The following is a 23033-nucleotide window of genomic DNA, read 5'->3' as shown; positions in this document are numbered from 1 at the left end:
AGCAATGCATGTGCTTGAAGTTGTGCTTTGGAAGTGTGGGAGCTTGGCTGGGGTAGAGAGCAGGGATGCTCAAATCCGAATTTGGGTGAAACCCGGATAGTTGCTATCCGGATTTCAAGCAGCAAACCTGGGCGGGGGGGGGGGGGGGGGGGTTAGGGAGTGTCAAGCTTACCTGTCTGACGTCTTCTTCGGTCCGCGCCTCCCACGATGTGGTCCACGCGCATCACGTGACTACAAACACTTCCTCCTTCAACCCGGAAGGAGGAAATGTTTGTACTCGCGTGGAACGCATCGTGGGAGGCGCCGAGGGACGGACCGAAGAAGACAGGTCAGCTTTACCCCCTCACCCACCCCGCACAGGTATCTGGGTGAAATCCGGATAGCAACTAGAGAGAGAGACACATGGATGAGTGCCCAGCAGTCAAATAAAAAAATGCTAAGAACAGGAGAGAGAAAGGAGTCAATGGAATCAGCAGGGAGGTTAGTAGAAGGGGACTTAAACGTATACGCTGAAAATGGAGTAATGGTAAGATTGCTTTCTTTGACAATCTCAAAACTCGATAAGTTATAACCTAAAAATAAATGAATAAAATCTGGTGGGTGGTAAGTAGAGAAAACAGAGAGCCAAACTAGCATAGCATGTTTAGTAACTGGCAGAAAGTTTAAAGTAATATTCATGCTCATAAGTTTACATACCCTGGCAGAATTTGATTTCTTAAAGGGTCACTTAAGCGAACTGAGTGAATTTTTTTTTTTTTTTTTTTAAAGCATTCATATTCTAAGAAAAATGGTAAAGGAAAACTTACGCAAACTGAAAAAAAAAATAGTTTCACTTACCTGGGGCTTCTACCAGCCCTCTACAGCTGGTATGCAACCAAGGATACGCATGGCCAGAGCCGAGCAGGTGCAGGATCACACCTTGGCTTTGTTTAGCCATCTGTCCCAGACCTTGTTAAATTTAGTGGGGCAGTTCCTATGAGCGTACAGCAGTTTCTTGTAGGGAAGATAACCCCTTCCAGACCTCCAGTGTGCGGAGTATGGGGGACATTCACCTGTAGGTGATGCATTGTTTTGCGACAAACCGGGTCTAAAGGTCTTGTCAAACTTGGGGGGTGTCTTCCTCGGTGAGATTTAACATGCATAGTTTGATGTCCATGAAGACTAATAATCCTTCTGATTAAAACTGATAATAATGAAGAAAATCAGTAACCCGTTTCCTGAAATCCGCAATTGGCGGACACAGCCAAAGAATGTGCAGAATGGAGGGGTTAGGTTGGGCACACTTAGGGCATGTGGTGGATGAAAACTTAGCAACTCGAGATGGCATAAGGTAGTTCTGGTGCAGTGTATAGACCTGAGTAAGCCTGTTCCTAAGGCAAGGACAGACCAGCCGAGGGGTTAAGAGACAGTACTCATCAAACTGGACACCTAAATGTGTCCACTTGGATAAAGAGCACTTGATCACAGGGGCAGAATGGTGTTCTAGGAGAAGGGAGTAGATTGTATCAATATGTTTCATGGGACTGTCCTTAATGGCCTCCATAATGAGGGAGACCCTGGTGTGTGGCAGGACTGAGGGTAATTGCGCTTTAAAGAGGAACTTCAGTGAAAATAATGTAATAAAAAAAAGTGCTTCATTTTTACAATAATTATGTATAAATGATTTAGTAAGTATTTGCCCACTGTAAAATCTTTTAAATCCCTGATTTATATTCTGACATTTATCACATGGTGACATTTTTACTGCTGGCAAGTGATGTAGCTGCTGCTTGCTGTTTTGGCAGTTGGAAACAGCTGTAAAACAGGAAACTGCCACCACGATGGTCCACACAGTTTCCTGTGGGAGGGGTTTCACCACAATATCAGCCATACAGCGCCCCCTGATGGTCTGTTTGTGAAAGGGAATACATTTCTCATGTAAAAGGGGGTATCAGCTACTGATTGGGATAAAGTTAAATTCTTGGTCAGAGTTTCTCTTTAAAGGACAACTATCAAAGTAAACTTTTTCAGCAGAGGCTCTTCAAGCGATAGGAGATACTTAGTAGTGATAAATAGATGACATTTTTTCATGCTTTATTACCACTATCACCTTGCTCTAACTTGTAACAGCACGGACTTGTGTAGTACAGACCATCCATCAGAGAGGAGTAGCCGTTCTTTGAAGATTCTGCAGGCTTTCCTCCTCATAGTAATCGGTGGATGGGCAGATTACACGCAGCCTGTGTTGATCATGTGTCCGTAGGCTGAGTGAGGACTAGAAGGACTCCTGTGTAGTTCATAAAGACAGGCCTAGAATTTACGGCAACTAGAGGCCAGAAATAATGGGCAGCTTTACTTTCTAACTGCCACAAAAGACTTGTCATTGATATTGTCAAGCTGTCATTGATATTGAAGGGGGGCAATACATGATATTAAGAACTGAGGTATGTTTACTTTTTGATTAGGGTCATTTGGGTGGTTTGTGATTTAAGAAGCTGGCTTTAGCCAACCACTAACCATGAAAAAATGGTTAAGAAATTATAAATTCTGCTAGGGCATGTAAACTTAAGAGTACAATTGCGCTCACAAATAAGGGTTACCACCAAGGTAGCCACTGAGATAGCAGGTCTCAATAATAACCCAATCCCACTCTGGTTCCAAATCCAGATAAAGGCCTGTCACAAATACTTATTGTCTTTAAAGAGAACTCAAGGTGGGTTTTAAGAATGCTATTAGGACACAGAGGCTGGTTTTGCATACTAACACCAGCCTCTGTTACTATGCCATGTCCCCCCCCCCCCCCCCCCCGAGTTCATCTATATAATCACAGAAATGCACCGGTGTCCGGAGTTCGGCTGCATAATAGCCAAACATCGGTGCCATAGCCACAGCTTATATTGTGGTTTATGGCAGCGCCTAACTTATTGATTGGGTTGCGTGCCCAATTCATGCAGCCAGCCTCTGCTACTTAAAATGCACCCCAATCCATCTAATTTGAGCCCCCCCCCGGGTTCTCCACAGTCCTCTGCTACAGACCCCATATTTGGAGGGTTAGGAGAGGGGCAGTGACGTAGAGCTTGCAGTCAAGATTGTGAACAGACTGAGCCTGGCCAGTATGATGCCCGAGACCATTGTTCTCCCACTCAACCTGGCCATCTGATGAAGTCACTTGCGTTCTGCACTAGGAGCGATTTTCCACTAGGAGCGATTTTCTGAGCGCTTTGCGTTTTGAAAACTCTTGCTAATGTAGTGCTGTGGGTGTGATCCCACTTGAGCAATGTGATTTTTATTAAAAAATTCCCCATAGCATTGCATTAGCAAGAGCTTTTTCAAATCACTAGCAATTAGAAATCGCTCCTAGTTGGTTTCTGGCCTTATAGAATAGACCGTGTAGGTATACTCTCATACTTCATGGAAGGTGGTAAAATTGGTCTGTGATCCCTAATTTTTCAAAGACTTTTATCTTGTGTGTACTTGGCTTAAATATGGCAGCCTCCATATACCTCTTACTTTACGCCAGGTACACACTTTCAATTATGAATGGCCAATCACTGACCAATTTTACCACCTCCATGTAGTATGAGGGTTTACCTACTCAATCTGCTGATAGTATTCAATATCTGTTTACTCTCATACTAAAGTGAGGTGGTAAAATTGGTCAGTTATGGGCCAATCAAAATTGAAAGTGTATATGTTACGGCCAGAACCCGAAGTTTGGCCACTTCGCGTTCTGGCCGGCCAGTGTTAGAAATGAAACGATTCCTGTTAAGATGAATGTATTTTCCGGCCGTCTCGCTGCGGCCAAATGTATGAAAAGTTAGTTTAATTTAATGAAATGAAGCCGGAGGCAAATGTAGCAGATGAAGCCGCCGGCTTCCGCTCTGCCTCTCTCTCCTCCCCCTGCCTCTCTCTCCTACTGGCAGCCGGCGGGGACACGCGTGTCCCCGAGAGTCGTTCGTCGCGGCAGGGAATCCTGCCGTTCCTGCAGAGCGGGTGCTGACAGAAGCAATGTCTGCAGCCTCCCCGCTCTGCTTCCCTGGCGCGATGAACGACTTTCGGGACACGCGTGGTCCCTGCCGGCTGCCAGTAGGAGAGAGAGAGAGAGATGCAGGGGGAGGAGAGAGAGCTGAAGCCCGGCGTCTTCATTCTGCTACATTTGCCGCAGGCTTCATTTCATTAAATTAAACTAACTTTTCATACATTTGGCCGCAGCGAGACGGACGGAAAATACATTAATCTTAACAGGTAAATCAAAAACACCGAGAGCCCAATATAGTGTAGTATGTATTGGAAACCGTGGATAAATGTAAGTGTGAGATGAATATACTCACAAACATGGGTTACCTCTTAGGTAACCACTGTAGATGCAGGTGAGGAGATTAGACCTGTCCTCACTCAGGATGAAGATGTTGCTCTCTGTAGATCAGGAAAGTAGGGGTAGGTCACCCCTCCACCATGGGTGGACACAGTATTATCGTAAGAGAACAGAGGCGCCAGCAGGATAAAAGGTAATAAAACATTTTTTAAATTTGCTGGGAGGCAGTGGTGGACTTACCTCCGGAAAGCAGACTCAAAATACTGTCTGAATTAAACAAATAAATGTATTATTGGTATCCCAATAACAGGAATCGTTTCATTTCTAACACTGGCCACAGTGCAGCGGCCACTTCGCACATTGGCCGGCCAGAACCCAAAGTGGCCAGCCAGAATGTGAAGTGGCCTAACTTCGGGTTCTGGCCGTAACATATACAAGGCTTTGAATGTCCTTTTAATAAGCTGGCATTTTGGAAGCATTGTTAATTTGCAGACATGTTTTGATGAGAGAGGTTCACTTGTAGAGTTGATGACTACTGCAATGGAAATTTTACAGTACTGGAGGGGAAAAACACAAAGACAACGGGAGCCCAAATGGTGCAGTATGTCTCAATAAATAGGTGTTTTAAAAAAAACTTCTGAAAAAGGGGTACTCACAAAGGTGGGTTGCACACGGGGCATCCGACCGCTTCAAGCAAGTGGATTGTTTAAACCTGACTCCACTCAGGTATACCAGCAATCCTGGGTCTGGTCACTCTCTTAGCAAAAAGTTCCTGCGTACCTTGATTACCACAGGTGGTGGGATCCCACCTTGGTTCAGTTGCGTAAGGTTCCCCACCCAGGCAAGTGGGGGGGATATGGCACAGAAGTGGTAAAGAGGCGCCCAATTTCTATAAAATACTCTAAAATCAATAAAATAACAAAATGAAGTGGCTTACCTCACAGACAACTCACTTTGATAAGGAAGTTTAATTGGAGATTTAGCACAGGCAACGCGTTTCGTGGGACCAAGCCCACTTCCTCAGGCGGTTGTTAGACTACAACGGCACTTTATTTGGCCTGAGGAAGTGGACTTGGTCCCATGAAACGCGTTGCCTGTGCTAAATCTCCGATTAAACTTCCTTATCAAAGTGAGTTGTCGTCTGTGAGGTAAGCCACCTCATTTTGTTATTTTATTGATTTTAGAGTATTTTATAGAAATTGGGCGCCTCTTTACCACTTCACTGCAATGGAAATAAACGGTTATGTAAGATTTCTATGATTAAAAGTTTAATTTTCATTTTACCTGTGTTGTAGATATGATTTGGATGCTTGTGACATTCAAGAAAAATATCCAGACTTATTTCAAGTAAACCTGGAAGTAGAAGTTTCTTCTAGAGACAGACCAACAAATCTCACTCCCCCATGGGAAAACCTAAACACCAAGAGGCTAACTCCGAAAATATTATTTTCAAGCCGGGAGGAGCAACAGGAAATCCTATCGAAATTCGGTAACATTTCAGTGATCTCTATAAAGGGGTACCTGTGTAGGCACTTTCATCATGAAAATCTGCCACAGAAGGATATTGTTTTCTACCCTGTATTTCTAATGCTCACAAATGGTATACATCCTTACCATTTTATGTCACGGACTCACAAACACACTTACATTGTTGGAGATGAATCAGAGATAGTCCATGAGATGCCAATTTAATGCATTTTGGGATTGCATCAGTCAAGTGCATGTCCTGTCTTGTATATCTCTCCAGTAGAAAATAGGAGCAGTTTAAAGTTATTATAAATAATGGTTCCTGAAACATAACGCATTTTGCTTTTGTAGGGAAACCTGAATTACCTAGACAACCAGGATCAACTGCACAATACGAGGCTGAGATCTCCCCAACAGAATACTCACCAGAGCCACCAAACTCTGATGCACTGAAGGAGGACTTCTTCCAGACTCTTAATTGGCAAGGTACTATAACTGACCTCTCAGTTGAACCCTGTATTTACATCAGTAGGGACTCTATCAAATGCTTTTTGACATTGCAATAGTGTACTGGTTAAGGGCTCTGCCTTTGACCTGGGAGACCAGTGTTCGAATCCTGGCTAGGGTCAGTACCTATTCAGTAAGAGGTCCTTGGGCGAGACTAACACTGCAGGGTGACCCCTTGAGCGCGCCCTTAGTGGCTGCAGCACTTTAGTGATTTGAGTCCGACGGTAGAAAAGCGCTATATAAATGTTAGAATTATTAATACATGGCAGTGCAATTCTTCATTGGTGCTGCTGACATTCAGTTGTACAGAGTAGGCTGTGTTCCCACTAGAGCGGATGCAAAACGGACACGCTCGATCCATTTTGCGTCCGCCCGCCATCCGAAGCGATCGCGCTTACCTGCTACGTCACCGTTCTGTCCCTCTCTGAAATCAGCTGGAGGCCAGCAGAAGCATGGAGCTCCCCAAAGGCTGCATTAGGCTAATTCTCCCTAGCAACAGGGAGAAAATGTATTGGTTCACCATGAACCAATAAGAGTTCTCACTATTGCTGAGGATTCCCATTGGTCTTTTGCAGCACAATGGCAATCCCCTTGTTTCTTCCCTGTATACAGGGACCAAGAGCAGATTTGCATAGCTCTGGGTTAAGGACGTTTTAACAGCCCTGTCCAGCTCTCCTGACTGCATGTATCCTGAAATTGTATCCATGCCCTTGAGGAAAACACAACAAACCTTTTGGCAATGGCATGTACTGATGTACATTCTGGAAGAGTAAGACTTCCTGTGCAGGCTCTGTAGGTTACATAGTTACATAGTTATCTTGGTTGAAAAAAGACATACATACATCGAGTTCAACCAGTATAAAGTACAACACCAGCCCGCTCCCTCACATATCCCTGTTGATCCAGAGGAAGGCGAAAAAACCCTTACAAGGCATGGTCCAATTAGTTCCTTCCCGACTCCAGATGGCAATCAGATAAAATCCCTTGATCAACATCATTAGGCATTACCTAGTAATTGTAGCCATGGATGTCTTTCAAGGCAAGGAAAGCATCTAAGCCCCTTTTAAATGCAGGTATAGAGTTTGCCATAACGACTTCCTGTGGCAATGCATTCCACATCTTAATCACTCTTACTGTAAAGAACCCTTTCATAAATAAATGGCTAAAACTTTTTTCCTCCATGCGCAGATCATGTCCTCTAGTCCTTTGAGAAGGCCTAGGGACAAAAAGCTCATCCGTCAAGCTATTATATTGCCCTCTGATGTATTTATACATGTTAATTAGATCCCCTGAGGCGTCTTTTCTCTAGACTAAATAAACCCAGTTTATCTAACCTTTCTTGGTAAGTGAGACCTTCCATCCCATGTATCAATTTTGTTGCTTGTCTCTGCACCTGCTCTAAAACTGCAATATCTTTTTTGTAATGTGGTGCCCAGAACTGAATTCCATATTCCAGATGTGGCCTTACTAGAGAGTTAAACAGGGGCAATATTATGCTAGCATCTCAAGTTTTTATTTCCCTTTTAATGCATCCCAAAATTTTGTTAGCTTTAGCTGCAGCGGCTTGGCATTGAGTACGATTATTTAACTTGTTGTCGATGAGTACTCCTAAGTCCTTCTCCAAGTTTGATGTCCCCAACTGTATCCCATTTATTTTGTATGGTGCTAGACCATTGGTACGACCAAAATGCATGACTTTACATTTTTCAACATTGAATTTCATTTGCCATGTATGTGCCCATATAGCCATCCTATCCAGATCCTGTTGCAATATGACACGATCTTCCTGAGAGTTGATGATTCTGCACAATTTTGTATCATCTGCAAAAATAGCAACATTGCTCACTACTGCATCTACTAGATCATTAATAAATAAATTGAAGAGCACTGGACCCAGAACAGACCCCTGTGGTACCCCACTGCTAACAGTCTCCCATTTTGAGTACGATCCATTGACCACAACTCTCTGTTTTCTGTCCATTAGCCAGTTCCCTATCCATGCACACAGACTCTTCCCCAGTCCTTGCATCCTCAACTTTTGCACCAGACTTTTGTGGGGAACAGTGTCAAAGGCCTTTGCAAATTCCAAGTATATCACATCTACAGCATTCCCAATATCCACATTAGCGTTCACTACCTCATAAAAGCTGAGCATGTTAGTCAAACAGGACCTGTCTTTAGTAAACCCATGTTGATGCTGAGAAATAAGATTATTTTCTACTATGAAGTAATCTATAGTATCTCTTAGTAACCCCTCAAATAGTTTGCATACCACTGATGTTAAGCTTACAGGTCTATAATTTCCTGGATCTGATTTTTTGCCCTTCTTAAATAATGGGAAACCGTGGGCTGTACGCCAATCCACTGGGACTCTGCCAGTTGAAAGAGAGTCACAAAAGATAAGATAAAGGGGTTTATCTATAACTGAACTTAATTCCCTTAGGACCCGAGGATGCATGCCATCCGGGCCAGGTTCCTTGTCTATTTTTAATTCATTTAGTCTTGCCTTCACTTCTTCCTGCGTTAAGCATTTAATATTACAGTTAGAAGATTGAGACTCTTCTGCCTCTGTAATTTGCAACAGGGCTGTTTCCTTTGTGAAGACAGAAGCAAAGAAAGCATTTAATAACTCTGCCTTACCTTGGTCATCCACCATTGAGTTCCCACCCTCATCCTTTAGGAGTCCTATACAGTCAACCTTTCTTTTTTTAGAGTTGATGTACTTGTAAAACTTTTTTGGGTTAGATTTGATATCCCTAGCGACTTGATTTTCAGCTTCGATCTTTGCCAGCCTAATTTATTTTTTACAATTTTTATTGCACTCCTTATAATTGCTTAGTGCAGCCTCGGTCCCCTCCTGTTTTAGGACCTTATAGGCATTCTTTTTCCTCTTCATTTTATCTTTAACCTTTCTATTCATCCATAAAGGCCTTTTTTTATTCCTAGATATTTTGTTTCCATATGGGATATACATACTACAATATTGATTGAGTATAAGTTTAAAAGCTTGCCATTTCCCTTCAGTGTCCTCCCCTTGTAGTACATTATCCCAGTTCACCAAACTTCGTGCCTGCCTAATTTGATTGAACTTTGCTTTTCTAAAATTCATAGTTTTAGTGGTCCCGCTGCCCCGTGGCTTATCAGTCACCAGATCAAACGTTATCATGTTGTGATCACTATTTCCCAAATGTTCTTGAACCTGCACATTTGATACATTATCTGGTCTATTAGAAATGATCAGATCCAGTAACGCATCCCCCCTAGTTGTTTCCGTTACCATTTGAGTCAAGTAAATGTCCTGTAGTGCTGCCAGAAATCTGCTGCTTTTACCAGAATGGGTAGCCTCAATACTCCAGTCAATGTCTGGAAAGTTGAAGTCGCCCATAATTATGACCTCATTTTACTTGCAGCTTTTTCATTTTGCTGTAGTAATCGCAGTTCTGCAGCTTTATTAATATGAGGTGGCCTGTAGCATACCCCAATAAGCAATTGGCAACTTTTATTTCCACCATGAATATTTACCCAAACGGACTCCACATCTACGCAATCTTCCTCCATCTCATCGTTGAGGACAGCTGTAAAAGAATTCTAAACAAAGAGACAAACCCCTCCACCTTTTTTTCCTGTTCTATCCTTCCTAAACACATTGTATCCTTTTAAATTAGCTATCCAGTCATGGCTTTCATCCATCCATGTCTCGGTTATTCCCACAATGTCATAGCCTTTGTCATTCAGAATGAACTCTAGTTCGTCTATTTTATTTGCAAGGCTCCGAGCATTGGTTACCATGCACTTTATATTTTTACCACCACATTTACCAATGTTGTTTACATTAAAGGGGCTACTTGACGTTTTACCAACTTCCTTAATCTTTACACTGTCCCCACCCCCCTCTCCACCCCCCATAATGTTAGGCTCCCACTGTCTTTTTACCTTATCTTGTCTACGTATTGAGACTTTATCCTCCCGCCTCCCCCCAGATCCTAGTTTAAAATCTCCTCCAACCGTTTAGCCATCTTCTCCCCCAATGCAGCTGCACCCTCCCCATTAAGGTGCAGCCCATCCCTGCTGTAGAACCTGTAGCCGACTGCAAAGTCTGCCCAGTTCTCCAGGAACCCAAACCCCTCCTTCCTACACCAATTTCTCAGCCACTTATTTAACTCCCAAAGCTCCCACTGTCTCTCAGATGTGGCACTGGCAGTATTTCAGAGAACACTACCTTGGAGGTCCTTGCTTTAATTTTATCTCCAAGTACCTGAAAATCATTTTTGAGGACCTTCCATCTCCCACTAACTTTGTCATTGGTGCCAATGTGTACCATGACAGCCGGGTCTTCCCCAGCCCCACCCAGTAATCTGTCAATTCTTTCCACTACATGCACAACCCGAGCACCCGGGAGGCAACAGACTGTACGGCATTCACGGTTTCTTCGACAGATTACCCTATCTGTGCGCCTAATAATTGAATCCCCTACCACCAGTACCTGTCTAGCCTTAGCTGCACTCCTATTCCCTTTCTCGTTGCAGCAGTCTGCCCCTTGGTTGCTAAGGAGCACATCCTGCTGCAGCATTGCTACTCAAGAATCATCCTCCCCAATATTACGCAAACAAGCATACTTATTAGTGAGGGACAACTCGGGACTAGCCTCCTTGCCACATTTTCCCCTACCCTTTCTAACTGTGACCCAACTAGCGGCTACCTCTGCTTCTTGCTCCGACTGTGCTCCACCCACCTCATCTTCAACGGTTCCATCCAGTGTCTGGATCGTAAGATCCAAGTTTTTCTCCATGTTGTGTATGCGTCTCAGTGTTGCGAGATGCTTATTTAGCTCTGCGACTTCCGCCTCTAACTGAGCAACACGCACACACTCAGGGCAAAAGTAAACAACATCACTCCGCTGATGAAGGCATGCATACATGTCGCAGGATGTACACTGTACAGCATAGTCCAACATGATGACTATTGTGTGGGTAAAAATTATTTAAAGTAAACTGTGGCGGTAAAAGATGAAACGGGAGAGTGAGTGTAGCTGGGGAGGAGGAAGGGGGGAGTGAGTGAAGTTGGGGAGTGAGTGAAGTTGGGGAGGAGGGGGAGGGGTGGAGGAGGGGGAGTGAGTGAAGCTGGGGTGGAGTCCTCAAAACTTAAAGACTACACCACAACGTGCCTAGCACATTCTAACCAATGCAAAAAAACGCAATATTGGTTTAAATTTTTTTTTTTCTTTTTAAAGTCCTTACCTGCTTCCTCTTGCCTCTCTCTTTGTGCCTGTGTTCTAACACCTGTTTTTAACGCCTATGCCACTTGTGTCGAGCCACTTAGTGAGCAAGCCACAGACTGAGCAAGCTCAGTACTGAGTCCTGAAGCTGACCAAATGCCTCCTGTTGCAGCTAATCCCTCCCCCTAGCTCATTGCCTGCCTGCTGCTAAGCAAACTACAGGGAAAAGAAAAAAAAAGTACTTTTAAAAACTGACACTTGCTGCTAGGTATCAGATGAACTGCAATGCACAAGCCACCAGATATCGCAGCAGCAAAAACACAAAGTTTCAGGTATCGCTATACTAGCAGCTGTGATATGAACTGTAGCCAAATGTAAAACTAGTGCAAAAACAGAAAAGATGAGGAGAGAAAAATATCAGTGGTGTCCACCTGTAAAACTATTACTGTTTTGAGGATTGTTTCATGTTTGCACCCCTAAAACACCCATTAATACCAAAGCAGCTGAAACAGATTAACGGCCCCCTCTGCTACTTTACTGACTAGATCAATATTTAAAAAATTTAATTAACCACCTGAGCGGTCTGGACGAGCTCAGCTCGTCCAACACCGCCGGAGGCTGCCGCTCAGGCCCTGCTGGGCCGATTTTTATCAAATAAAGTGCAGCACACGCAGCCGGCACTTTGCCAGCCGCGTGTGCTGCCTGATCGCCGCCGCTCTGCGGCGATTCGCCGCGAGCAGCGGCGAAAGAGGGCCCCCCTAGCCGCCTGAGCCCTGCGCAGCCGGAACAAAAAGTTCCGGCCAGCGCTAAGGGCTGGATCGGAGGCGGCTGACGTCAGGACGTCGGCTGACGTCGATGACGTCACTCCGCTCGTCGCTATGGCGACGATATAAGCAAAACAAGGAAGGCCACTCATTGCGGCCTTCCTTGTTTATTATGGGCGCCGGAGGCGATCGGAAGATCGCCTCCGGAGCGCCCTCTAGTGGGCTTTCATGCAGCCAACTTTCAGTTGGCTGCATGAAATAGTTTTTTTTTTATTTAAAAAAAACCCTCCCGCAGCCACCCTGGCGATTTAATCAGAACGCCAGGGTGGTTAACTTGATGCCATATTTTGCTTTAAAAATGTTTAATTTTTTTTTTATTTTTGAACCATTAAGATGCTTGGTAAAAGCAGAAGTCCTTTATATTAGGAAATGTATTTTCTGGTAGCATCGTACTATAGAAAGCTAACTTGAACATAGACACTGCTTGGATGAATTCTCCTTAGTGTATCTAAAATGGATAAGAAAAAGCCCCCTGCGAAAAAACAGTAGTTTGATGCCAAAGCATCATGGATAATTGCTGTTATTATATCTGCAGCTTCAAAGATACAGGAGTAGAAAAAAATCTACTGCTGATTTACTTACTCCAGCCCCTAGAAGCCTCTGTGTCCCTTGCCACAGTTCCGTCGTCTGCCATTCTTCTGATGTCCCCTGCCTTTGCAGAATGCTCCCGATTGCGGGAGCACTACCGCAAGCCGCACACTCGCGCAGGCGCAGTAGCCGTTGACACATGCTATGGAGAGAACCCCAGAAGAGTGGCAGATGGTGGAACTGCGGCAAGGAACACAGTCTTCTAGGGGCTGGAGGAAGCCTCAGGTACATAAATCAGCAGTAGATTTTTTTAGCTCAATGTATCTTTAATAGGGAGCCAAAGAGGAAAGGGAAAACAAAATTATACATACCTGGGGCTTCCTCCAGCACCCCGCCTGTATGCTCTGCTAGCTGCCCCTGTAATGCCGCCAGTCGAGACATACTGCGCATGGCCTGCCTGCCAGCAGGTGTGGCGGCACCGACTGGAGTAATTACTGGGCCACCTTAGCAGAGGATTAAGGCAGCCTGGGAAGACTGTGAGGGAGTGACCAGCCTGAAGGGGGCCAGAGGTGGCCCCAGGGATATATATATATTTTTTTCTTCATTGTCTGCACTTTAAATGTAAAAAAACAATAAGTTCTATAATCACTTGAATTTACCCCTATTGCTAATGGCATGATCCTACTTCCATGGTGTTTTTACCTAGAAAAATTGACCAAAATATGTTACAGAATTAAGGAATGATGGTAATAGTATACAGCACTAACCGCTTACAGGCGGTGATTAAAATCTACAACTTATTTCGAAGCTGTTATTCCTGCCAGGGCATAGATGTCGTTTAACTACTGCTGTGTTTCAACCAAAAAAAGACTGGGTCTTATACAAATTTATGCTCCAAAAGATGGGTTAGGGCTTATTTTCAGGGGATAGCTTATTTTTTATGAACTGCTATCTACATTTATTCTTGAACAATAAAAAAGTAACATTTATTCAAATAAAAAGAAGTGAAAGATGGCACATTTACTGTACATCTTCTGGACGACCAACAGAACTAGACTGGGTGGATGAAAACTTCCTGATACAGACTATGGCAGGCAAATCCTTAGCTCTGTGCTCAGCCACATATATATCGGAAGTGTAGTTCAAAGCAAAAGGATTGAAGGCGACAATGCTGCATCTCAAACAGTATTTCAAACCTTTTATTTCAGGTCATAAATAAATCATTGGGAAAGTCAAAGTGTGTCCAACACAGTTGGGTGGGAACAGAGTAAGTGTCCAGTGATAAATCAGGTTGATTTGAATTACCGTTTGAGACGCTGCTGTGCCGCCTTCAACCCTTTTTTGGTTTCAACTTCAAATTCAATTCAAATATAGTCATATCATCACATTCTGGAACAACAACATAACTCTCTAAACCCTTAATTCCTTCATGGATGTCTTGTGACTCTATTTCCTTTTCCCATGTACAGGGACCGCAGTACTTGCCAACCATTGGGCCTCTTTCAGATGGGAGGCTGAACTGCACTCTTGACAAGCAGTTCAGTGTGCTGTCTGCCACTCACACGCGCCTTTCGGGTGCAACTAAGATACAGTCAAAGAGCTTGACATTAAGTGGCATTACCGAGCGGCAGAGCACCACAACATGTTACGCCTAAGCACTGCTATGGCACATACTTCCCTACTCTCTTGCTACAAATAAACAAGTATATATGCACAGATAACCAACAATAAATAAGCAGACTGATATTACACTTTGTGGACATTATATGCCTGTTAAAATACCAGTAAAGGTGACATTTACTCCCTCCCCCTCTCCTTCCCCTAGTTTGTCTAACCTCACTTTTTTTTTTTTTTTTTTTTTTTTTTTTTTACTGGGACCTAATCTTGCTGCAGCTCAGTATCGTAAAACCATCTCATCAGCCCTAGAGAAAGCTGCCCCTCCGAATATTACACCACAACAGCCCCCTTAACCCCCAGCCTTGGCGCACCACTCATACTCGCAATCTCCAAAGGATAACATGTGCCACTGAATGGAAATGGGGGAAAACTTAACTTAACCAGAATTTCCTACAGTACAAAGCTAACCTGCTGCATTTCCTCACTGCCCTTGCTGATGCAAAGCAAGAATACTTCTCCAAACTCATCAGAGCACAAGCTTCCAATCCCTGGCGTCTCTTTGCCACTTTCAACTCCCTGCTAAAACCCCACTCTCCCTTTCCTCCCTCTCTGCCACGGATTTAGCCACCCACTTCACCAACAAAATTGACGCCATTCGTCAGGAAATATCCAGACTCCAATCCTCAAATCCCACCACCTCCCATCCAGCTCCTCCCCCACCCCATCCTCCACTCACCTCCTTTACCCCTACTACCATTGAGCAAAGCAACCACCTACTGCAGACTTCCTGCACCACTACCTCCTCACTTGACCCCGTCCCTTCTGCCCTGTTTAACCTCTCCATATTCACAGGCACCTTTCCCTCAGACTTCAAGCAGGCCATTGTACTACCTCTGCTCAAGAAACCCTACCTCAACCCCTCACTACCCTCCAACTGCCTCTGTATCTCCCTCCTCCTCTTTGCCTTAAAACTCCTTGAGTGTCTGGTTCACAAACACCTGACCTCTCTGCCAACTCCCTGCTAGACCCACTGCAATCTGGATTTCGGCCTGCTCATTCAACCAAAACAGCTCTCACCAAAGTGGTAAATGACATTGCCTTAGCTAAAGCTAAAGGCAAATACTTCATTATCCTCCTCCTTGACCTCCTTTACTTTGAGCAGCTTTTGACACAGTGGACCATCCCCCTACTCCTCCAGTACCTCCAGTCCATGGGCATTCATGACATCGCCCTGGCCTGGCTCTCATCCTACCTCTCCAACTACTCCTTCATGACCTTCTTCTTCAATTATTCCTCATCCACCCTTTAGTGGGAGTCCCCCAAGGCCCGGTCCTTGGCCCCTACTGTTCTCCATATACACATCCTCCATTGGCAAGGTTATCTCCTCCATGGGTTTTAACAATCATCTGTATGCAGATGACACCCAGATCTACCTCCAAAATCCCTGACCTATCCACCACTACCATGGACAATGTCTCCTCCTGCCTATCTCCTGGATGTCCGCTAGGTTCCTGAAACTAAACATGGACAAAACTGACTTTATGATCTTCCCACCCCGGCCATCCCTGACCCTCCCAGATGTGAATGTCACTGTGAACCACACTACCATCCGCCCTACCTCTCAGGCCCGTTGTCTGGGTGTCACCCAGAACTCTGCACTGTCCTTTACCCCCCACATCCAAAGTGCTGCAACTTCCACCTCCATAACATCTGCAAGATCTGCCCTTTCCTGACCTGTGTCACCACCAAACTTCTCATCTATGCCCTCATAATTTCCCACCTTGACTACTGCAATTCCCTTCTCTCCCTATGACCCGAATTGCCCCACTGTAGTCCTTCATGGATGCGACAGCCAGAATTATCCACTCCTCCCATCGCTCCACCACGACGGCCAGTGATGAGCTCACAAGTAGTGAGCTATTCGAATCCGTGATTAAAATGAGGCTTGATTGCCTCAGGTGTGCGGCTGGGAGAGAGAGGTGGTTACTTACCCATAAGTCCATGGTCCTCTATGCGTTTCAAACGTCTTGCGCGCGTCCTATTGAACGCATTGCAAGACTCACTACGCGTACTTCCTCCTTCAACCCGGAAGGAGGAAGTGCGCGTAGTGAGTCTTACAACTCGTCCAATAGAACGTGTGCAAGACATTTAGAACGCATAGAGGACCGTGGATTTAACCCCCTCTCTCCCAGCCACACACCTTAGGCAGTTAAGCCTCATTTTAGTCACGGATTCGAATAGCTCACTACTCGTGAGTGCATCACTAACGGTGGCTCCCCTTTGTGAATCCCACCCCACTGGCTTCCTATCCAGTCCAAAATCAGATTCAAGATACTCAGGGCCGGTCCTGGACTTTCTGCTGCCTGAGGCAAAGATCGTAAAGGCGCCCCCCCCCCCCCCCAATATTTCTACAAAACATGAGCGGCGGCAGCCAGCCAGCCTTATCATCATTATCGACACGTCGGCGGCGCTCGCTGCTCAGTGACTGACCGTGACAATCAGCCGCAGCCAGGGCAGCAGAGCGGGCGGCAGCCGCCGCCATCAAATCAGCAGGCTTAGGCACTAGGCAGCGTCACCAGCATGCAGCCTTGGAGGAGACAGGAGAGGCCGCAGAGCTCAGAGTCATCGGACTCGGAGGCCGGCGGCAACAGTGCAGTTTCTAGGCTAAAATGCACCCAGGGCGAGGGTGTAAAAATTGCGCCCCCCCCCCCCCGGTATAGGTAACCAGCTATAGGTCCCCCCAGAGTATAGGTGGCCAGGCATGGGTGAGCCAGTAAAGTTGCCCCCAGTATAGGTTAGCCAGGTAGTTGCCTCCAGTATAGGTAGCCAGTATAGTTGCCCCCAGTATGTTAGATAGGCAGGCACCCCCCCCCCCCCGGTATAAGTTAGATAAGTAGGTGCCCCCAGTACAGGTTAGCTAGGTAGGTGCCTCCAATATAGGTAGCCAGTATAGTTGCCCCCAGCATAGGTTAGATAGGTAGGTACCCCCAGTATAGGTTAGTTAGGTAGGTGCCCCCAGTATAGGTAGCCAGTATAGTTGCCACCTGTATAGGCTAGCTAGGTAGGTAGGTGCCCCCAATACAGGTTAGATAAGTGCCCCCAGTATAGGTTAGATAGGTAGCTTCCCCCCAGTATAGGTTAGATTAGGTCGCTGCCCTTCAGTATAGGTTAGATTAGGTAGGTGCCCCCAGTACAGGTTAGATTAGGTAGGTGCCCCCAGTATAGATTAGATAGGTAGCTGCCCCCAGCATAGGTTAGACAGGTAGCTGCCCCCCAGCATAGGTTAGACAGGTAGCTGCCCCCCAGCATAGGTTAGATAGGTAGCTGCCCCCCAGCATAGGTTAGATAGGTAGCTGCCCCCCAGTACAGGTTAGATTAGGTAGGTGCCCCCCAGTATAGGATAGATAGGTAGCTGCCCCCAGTACAGGTTAGATTAGGTAGGTGCCCCCCAGTATAGGATAGATAGGTAGCTGCCCCCAGTATAGGTTAGATAGGTAGCTGCCCCCCAGTATAGGTTAGATAGGTAGCTGCCCCCCAGTACAGGTTAGATTAGGTAGGTGCCCCCCAGTATAGGATAGATAGGTAGCTGCCCCCAGTACAGGTTAGATTAGGTAGGTGCCCCCCAGTATAGGATAGATAGGTAGCTGCCCCCAGTATAGGTTAGATAGGTAGGTGCCCCCCAGTGTAGGTTAGATAGGTAGGTGCCCCCCAGTGTAGGTTAGATAGGTAGCTGCCCCCCAGTATAGGATAGATAGGTAGCTGCCCCCCAGTATAGGTTAGATAGGTAGCTGCCCCCCAGTATAGGTTAGATAGGTAGCTGCCCCCCAGTATAGGTTAGATAGGTAGCTGCCCCCCAGTATAGGTTAGATAGGTAGCTGCCCCCCAGTATAGGTTAGATTAGGTAGGTGCCCCCCAGTATAGGATAGATAGGTAGCTGCCCCTAGTACAGGTTAGATTAGGTAGGTGCCCCCCAGTATAGGATAGATAGGTAGCTGCCCCCAAAACAGGTTAGATTAGGTAGGTGCCCCCCAGTATAGGATAGATAGGTAGCTGCCCCCCAGTATAGGTTAGATAGGTAGCTGCCCCCCAGTATAGGATAGATAGGTAGCTGGCCCCCAGTATAGGTTAGATTAGGTAGGTGCCCCCCAGTATAGGATAGATAGGTAGCTGGCCCCCAGTACAGGTTAGATTAGGTAGGTGCCCCCCAGTATAGGATAGATAGGTAGCTGCCCCCCCAGTATAGGTTAGATTAGGTAGGTGCCCCCCAGTATAGGATAGATAGGTAGCTGCCCCAGTACAGGTTAGATTAGATAGGTGCCCCCCAGTATAGGATAGATAGGTAGCTGCCCCCAAAACAGGTTAGATTAGGTAGGTGCCCCCCAGTATAGGATAGATAGGTAGCTTGCCCAGGTAGGTGCCCCCTCATAATGGCGGAGGGGGGAGCCGGAGCCGCGGTGAGGGCAGCCCGACCTCTCCCTCCCTCTCCCCGGGCCGCCCTCCATGCTCCCCCCTCGGACTTTAGGCAGCAGAGTTAGCGCGCAGGGAAGCGCTGCTGTACACAGTCACAGCCTGTTACTCACCTCCCTGGATCCGATCGCCGCTCCCGCCCTGCTGGTCTCCTCTCTGCCTAGCCGGCTGATACACACGCGGCTGCTTCCTGTGTAAACAGGAAGCAGCCGCGTGTGTAATGTATCAGCGGCTACATTGCAGAGAGGAGACCAGCAGGGCGGGAGCGGCGATCGGATCCAGGGAGGTGAGTAACAGGCTGTGACTGTGTACAGCAGCGCTTCCCTGTGCGCTAACTCTGCTGCCTAAAGTTCGAGGGGGGAGCATGGAGGGCGGCCCGGGGAGAGGGAGGGAGAGGTCGGGCTGCCCTCACCGCGGCTCTGGCTCCCCCCCCCCCCCCCCGCTCAGTCACAGCCATTCATCTGGTGCCGCCCCTCCACTTCCTGCCGCCTGAGGAACCCGCCTCACCCCGCCTCATGGGCGGGCCGGCCCTGAAGATACTGTGTCTGGCCTACAAATCTGTCCACAAAACCTATCCAACTTACATTTCCGATCTTACTCAGAGGTACACACCGAGCCACTCACTCCGCTCCTACAATGAACTTCGCCTGACTGCCCCCCGCATCACCCAATCCCATGCACGCCTCCAGGACTTTTTAAACGTTGCTCCAACACTATGAAACTCCCTACCTCCCCCCATTAGAGTCTCCCACTCCTTCAACATCTTCAAGAAAGCCCTCAAAACTTACGTGTTCACTCTGGCCTAATCGCCCCCCACACCACCACCACCTCACTAGTGCTCTAAACCCACAGCTGAACTCTAGTCCGCTAACTTTCGTGTCCTCACCTCTCCCTCTAGATTGTAAGCCTTCAGGCAGGGTCCTCCTTATGTCTCCTACCTGTTCATGCACCTCCATTCCTGTACACCCATCCTATGGATCTGAGTGAACTCTTCAGTGAACTTGACTTGCCTAATCTCCATGCTCTTCTCCAGTGACTGACTAAGCATTACCTTGTACTCATACTGTGCTGCGTGATCTGGTTTGCATGTATCCCTGTATTGTCTTATTGCTGTATGTAACCCCTAAATATTGTCTAGAAACCTTAACTAATGTCCAGTGCTATGTAATATGCTTGCACTTTATAAATACAATAAATAAATCCCAAAACTGTATTTGCTTCAGAGGCTGTTTGGTATTTAATACAGTTGTTAAATGTATTACTTTATTCCAAGTCCTCCAAATCTGATGTTCCCAGACCATTATGTTTGTATGGTACTATGGGATTGGCATGGCCAAGAAATGTGACCTAAATGTATTGATATTAAATTTAAACTACCTTTTATACCCATCTTGTCAAGATCCTTCAGTTACATTGGGGTCAGACGGCTGGTTGTTGTATGTGTGAACAAACTTGGATGAGTTTGACATTCATGAAAGGTTGTTGTCTTTTGCCATATTTTCTGTTATAAAATATGTGTTTCAGATCAAATGGAAGGCAGTGATACTGGAATTGAGACCCAGGAATATTCTTCTAGGGAAGAAAACAATGAAGGCACAAGTGATAACAAAAGTGAACCCTCTGATGAAGAGTTCTTTGACTTTGCCAAAGTTCATAGTGCATTAGAAGGTGAACATGGAAGCTTGGGAAGTGCAGCAAATGAAACCGACACAAAGGATGTGTTGTTTGAACCTGAGAGCGTCCCAGAGCCCACTGGTCCGAAAGAGGAAGAAGCAGATTTACTGGGACTAAATTCAACTCCTGTGGAAACCAGTACATCATCTGGAGAGATAAAGAGTTCGTCCTGTAATGCTGCTTTACTAGACAATCTTTTTTCAGACAATTTGTTTTCTGATAATCTGGGATCCAACTACCAAGCGGACAACTTACTAGGATCTGGAGAGGAATTCATTCCGTCAAATTCATTATTCGATGCCTCAAATTCAGCCTCTGGTATGTAACCGTACAAAATTTTGTGGGAAATGATTGTGACATTTCTTAAATGTAAATGCTTGGAGAATAAAGAAGACTCATAGGTAGATCAGTGTAATAGAAGTAGCAAGCAGTTACTTCCAGCCATCTGTTCATTTATATTCCTCATTTACTTGTCCTCTTTCCTGTCCTGCAGCAGCCACCAAAATTTTATAGACAAAAAAAATCTTTTCTTTGCATTTGCTTGCATTTTCACTTTATAGATGAACTGTAAATTAGTTACAGGTCTGTATCAGGTAAAAGTGGCTTCAAGAACCGGCCCCGCGGCAGGCCTGCAGATACGGTTCCCGACTGCGGGTTTGACCAGATCGAGAGGGGAAGCAGTTTTAGTCGAGCAAACACAAGGCTGTGACCCCTCAGAACACTTCTCACGGCCACCACTAGCTGTTGCTAGACACTTCCACTCTGCTGTTGAGTGATTTGCACGCAATCCGCGTTTTCGTATTCGGGTCAGCTTTGCGCTTTAGGCTGAATACGGGAACGCCACGCACACACACACATTCAAATCCCTTCACAATCTGGGCCTTGGATACATGAAGGACTTGCTGAAGCTGCACCACACCTCTCACAACCTCAGATCAGCAAGTTCTATAAACTTGGTCACTCCCAGAGTGCACCTCAAAAAATCTGGAGACAGAGCCTTCTGTCATGCTGCCCCTACTCTTTGGAACTCCCTGCCACACCCAGTAAAGACAGCAACATCCCTGGAGCTATTCAAATCCAGACTGAAAAGCCACCTGTTTAGCCTGGCATTTGCGGACTTATAAAATTCTTCCTTTGTACCATGATGGTCTGAGCCATGCTTATGCGCTTTGAGTCCTACGGGAGAAAAGTGCTTTACAAATGTTTGTTGTTGCTATTAAACTTCCTCTTTGCCGTTTTCCATCCCTGCACTGAGCCATTGCAGGGTACACTGTAAGTGTTCCTGTGTTGACCAAACCTCTGTGTTTTCCAAGATCATATGGCCACCATTGAGCTGTGTGGCTTTAGTACACTAACTAAGGGTCCTAGGGGAAAAAAAAGATGAACAACCACAATGACCAAAGATTGGGACAGAAAAGAAGATGAACTTGGACCTCTATTTTCCCAAAATACAAAAAGATTTTTTGACAACCCTCAAAGTGACACACAGTCACCACACTGGTTAAAATTGTTTAAAACCACAAAAATGGACTGCACGAACTCTAAAACCATACATCATGGGGATTAGCCTCACACACTCCTTCCCACACATAAGGCCTGTAACCACATTCACTCTGTGAGCATGACAAAGGTTATACGCTGCAGCTAAGCTATGCACCAAGATTACTTAAACCGCCAGTATTTGCCACACTGCATCAGTTCCTGTCACCACAGTTGTATACACACTACAAATCCGGATCGATGCCTCTATGTAATTCAAAACACGGCAGTTCAAAGGGCTACAAATGGGACTTGCAGTTAGCAGTAGCAATAAGTGATTAGGTTAAGCTTAAGCATCCAGCCATGTTTAATAGCAATAAGCCAGTTGTTCATTTCAGCCATATGTCAGCACAAGATTCATAGTCTGTTAGTAGCCATAATGATAGTGCTGTAGCATTACCCAACAACAGAGTGGACAGGGGGGGGGGGGGGGGGGGCTTCTCTCTAGCCACCCATATCTGTGGGGCTGCATCTTGTTTGTCCCTACCACAGATCATAGTCCCCATGGTGATCTATCTTGGGCCTGGCCTGCAATGCATGCTGGGAGATGTAGTCCATCAATGTAATTAATCACCTGGCCTGGAGATTTACCCATTTTGATGGACTAGATTTTCCAGCATGCATTGTGGTGGTCATGGCCAAACCATATCACTTTTGACGCTTTAAACTGCATCTAGGACAAACAAGATGTTGGGCCGCATACCTATGGGGACTATGGCGCAGCCCCTGAAGGTAATTAAATGCTTACTGCACCTCAACAGTGCGTGCTATTTATGAACCTACCTTAGGGGGAACATTTACAACTACAATTATATATCTTACTTATGGAGGGGCTTTGGGTCAAGGCACACAAATATTCTATGGCAATATTGGCCAAATCTGCCTTGTGTCCAAATGCCAA

The 23033-nt window shown here is 45.9% G+C and overlaps 1 protein-coding gene across 2 annotated transcripts in view; it reads left to right on the top strand.

Annotated features, from left to right (window-relative positions):
- Positions 1-23033, top strand: part of GAK (cyclin G associated kinase) — a 254225-nt gene that overhangs the window by 174032 nt on the left and 57160 nt on the right. For both annotated transcript variants that reach the window (XM_068233894.1, XM_068233893.1), the window contains exons 19-21: positions 5590-5783; positions 6113-6247; positions 20444-20911. In XM_068233894.1, coding sequence (XP_068089995.1) covers positions 5590-5783; positions 6113-6247; positions 20444-20911 — 797 coding nt within the window. The remainder of the gene's footprint in view (positions 1-5589; positions 5784-6112; positions 6248-20443; positions 20912-23033) is intronic.

This window comes from Hyperolius riggenbachi, chromosome 1, assembly GCF_040937935.1.
Source record: "Hyperolius riggenbachi isolate aHypRig1 chromosome 1, aHypRig1.pri, whole genome shotgun sequence".
Classification (NCBI taxonomy): Eukaryota; Metazoa; Chordata; class Amphibia; order Anura; family Hyperoliidae; genus Hyperolius; species Hyperolius riggenbachi.
Note: the sequence above shows the minus strand (reverse complement) of the source record. Positions and strands in the feature narration are given on the sequence as shown.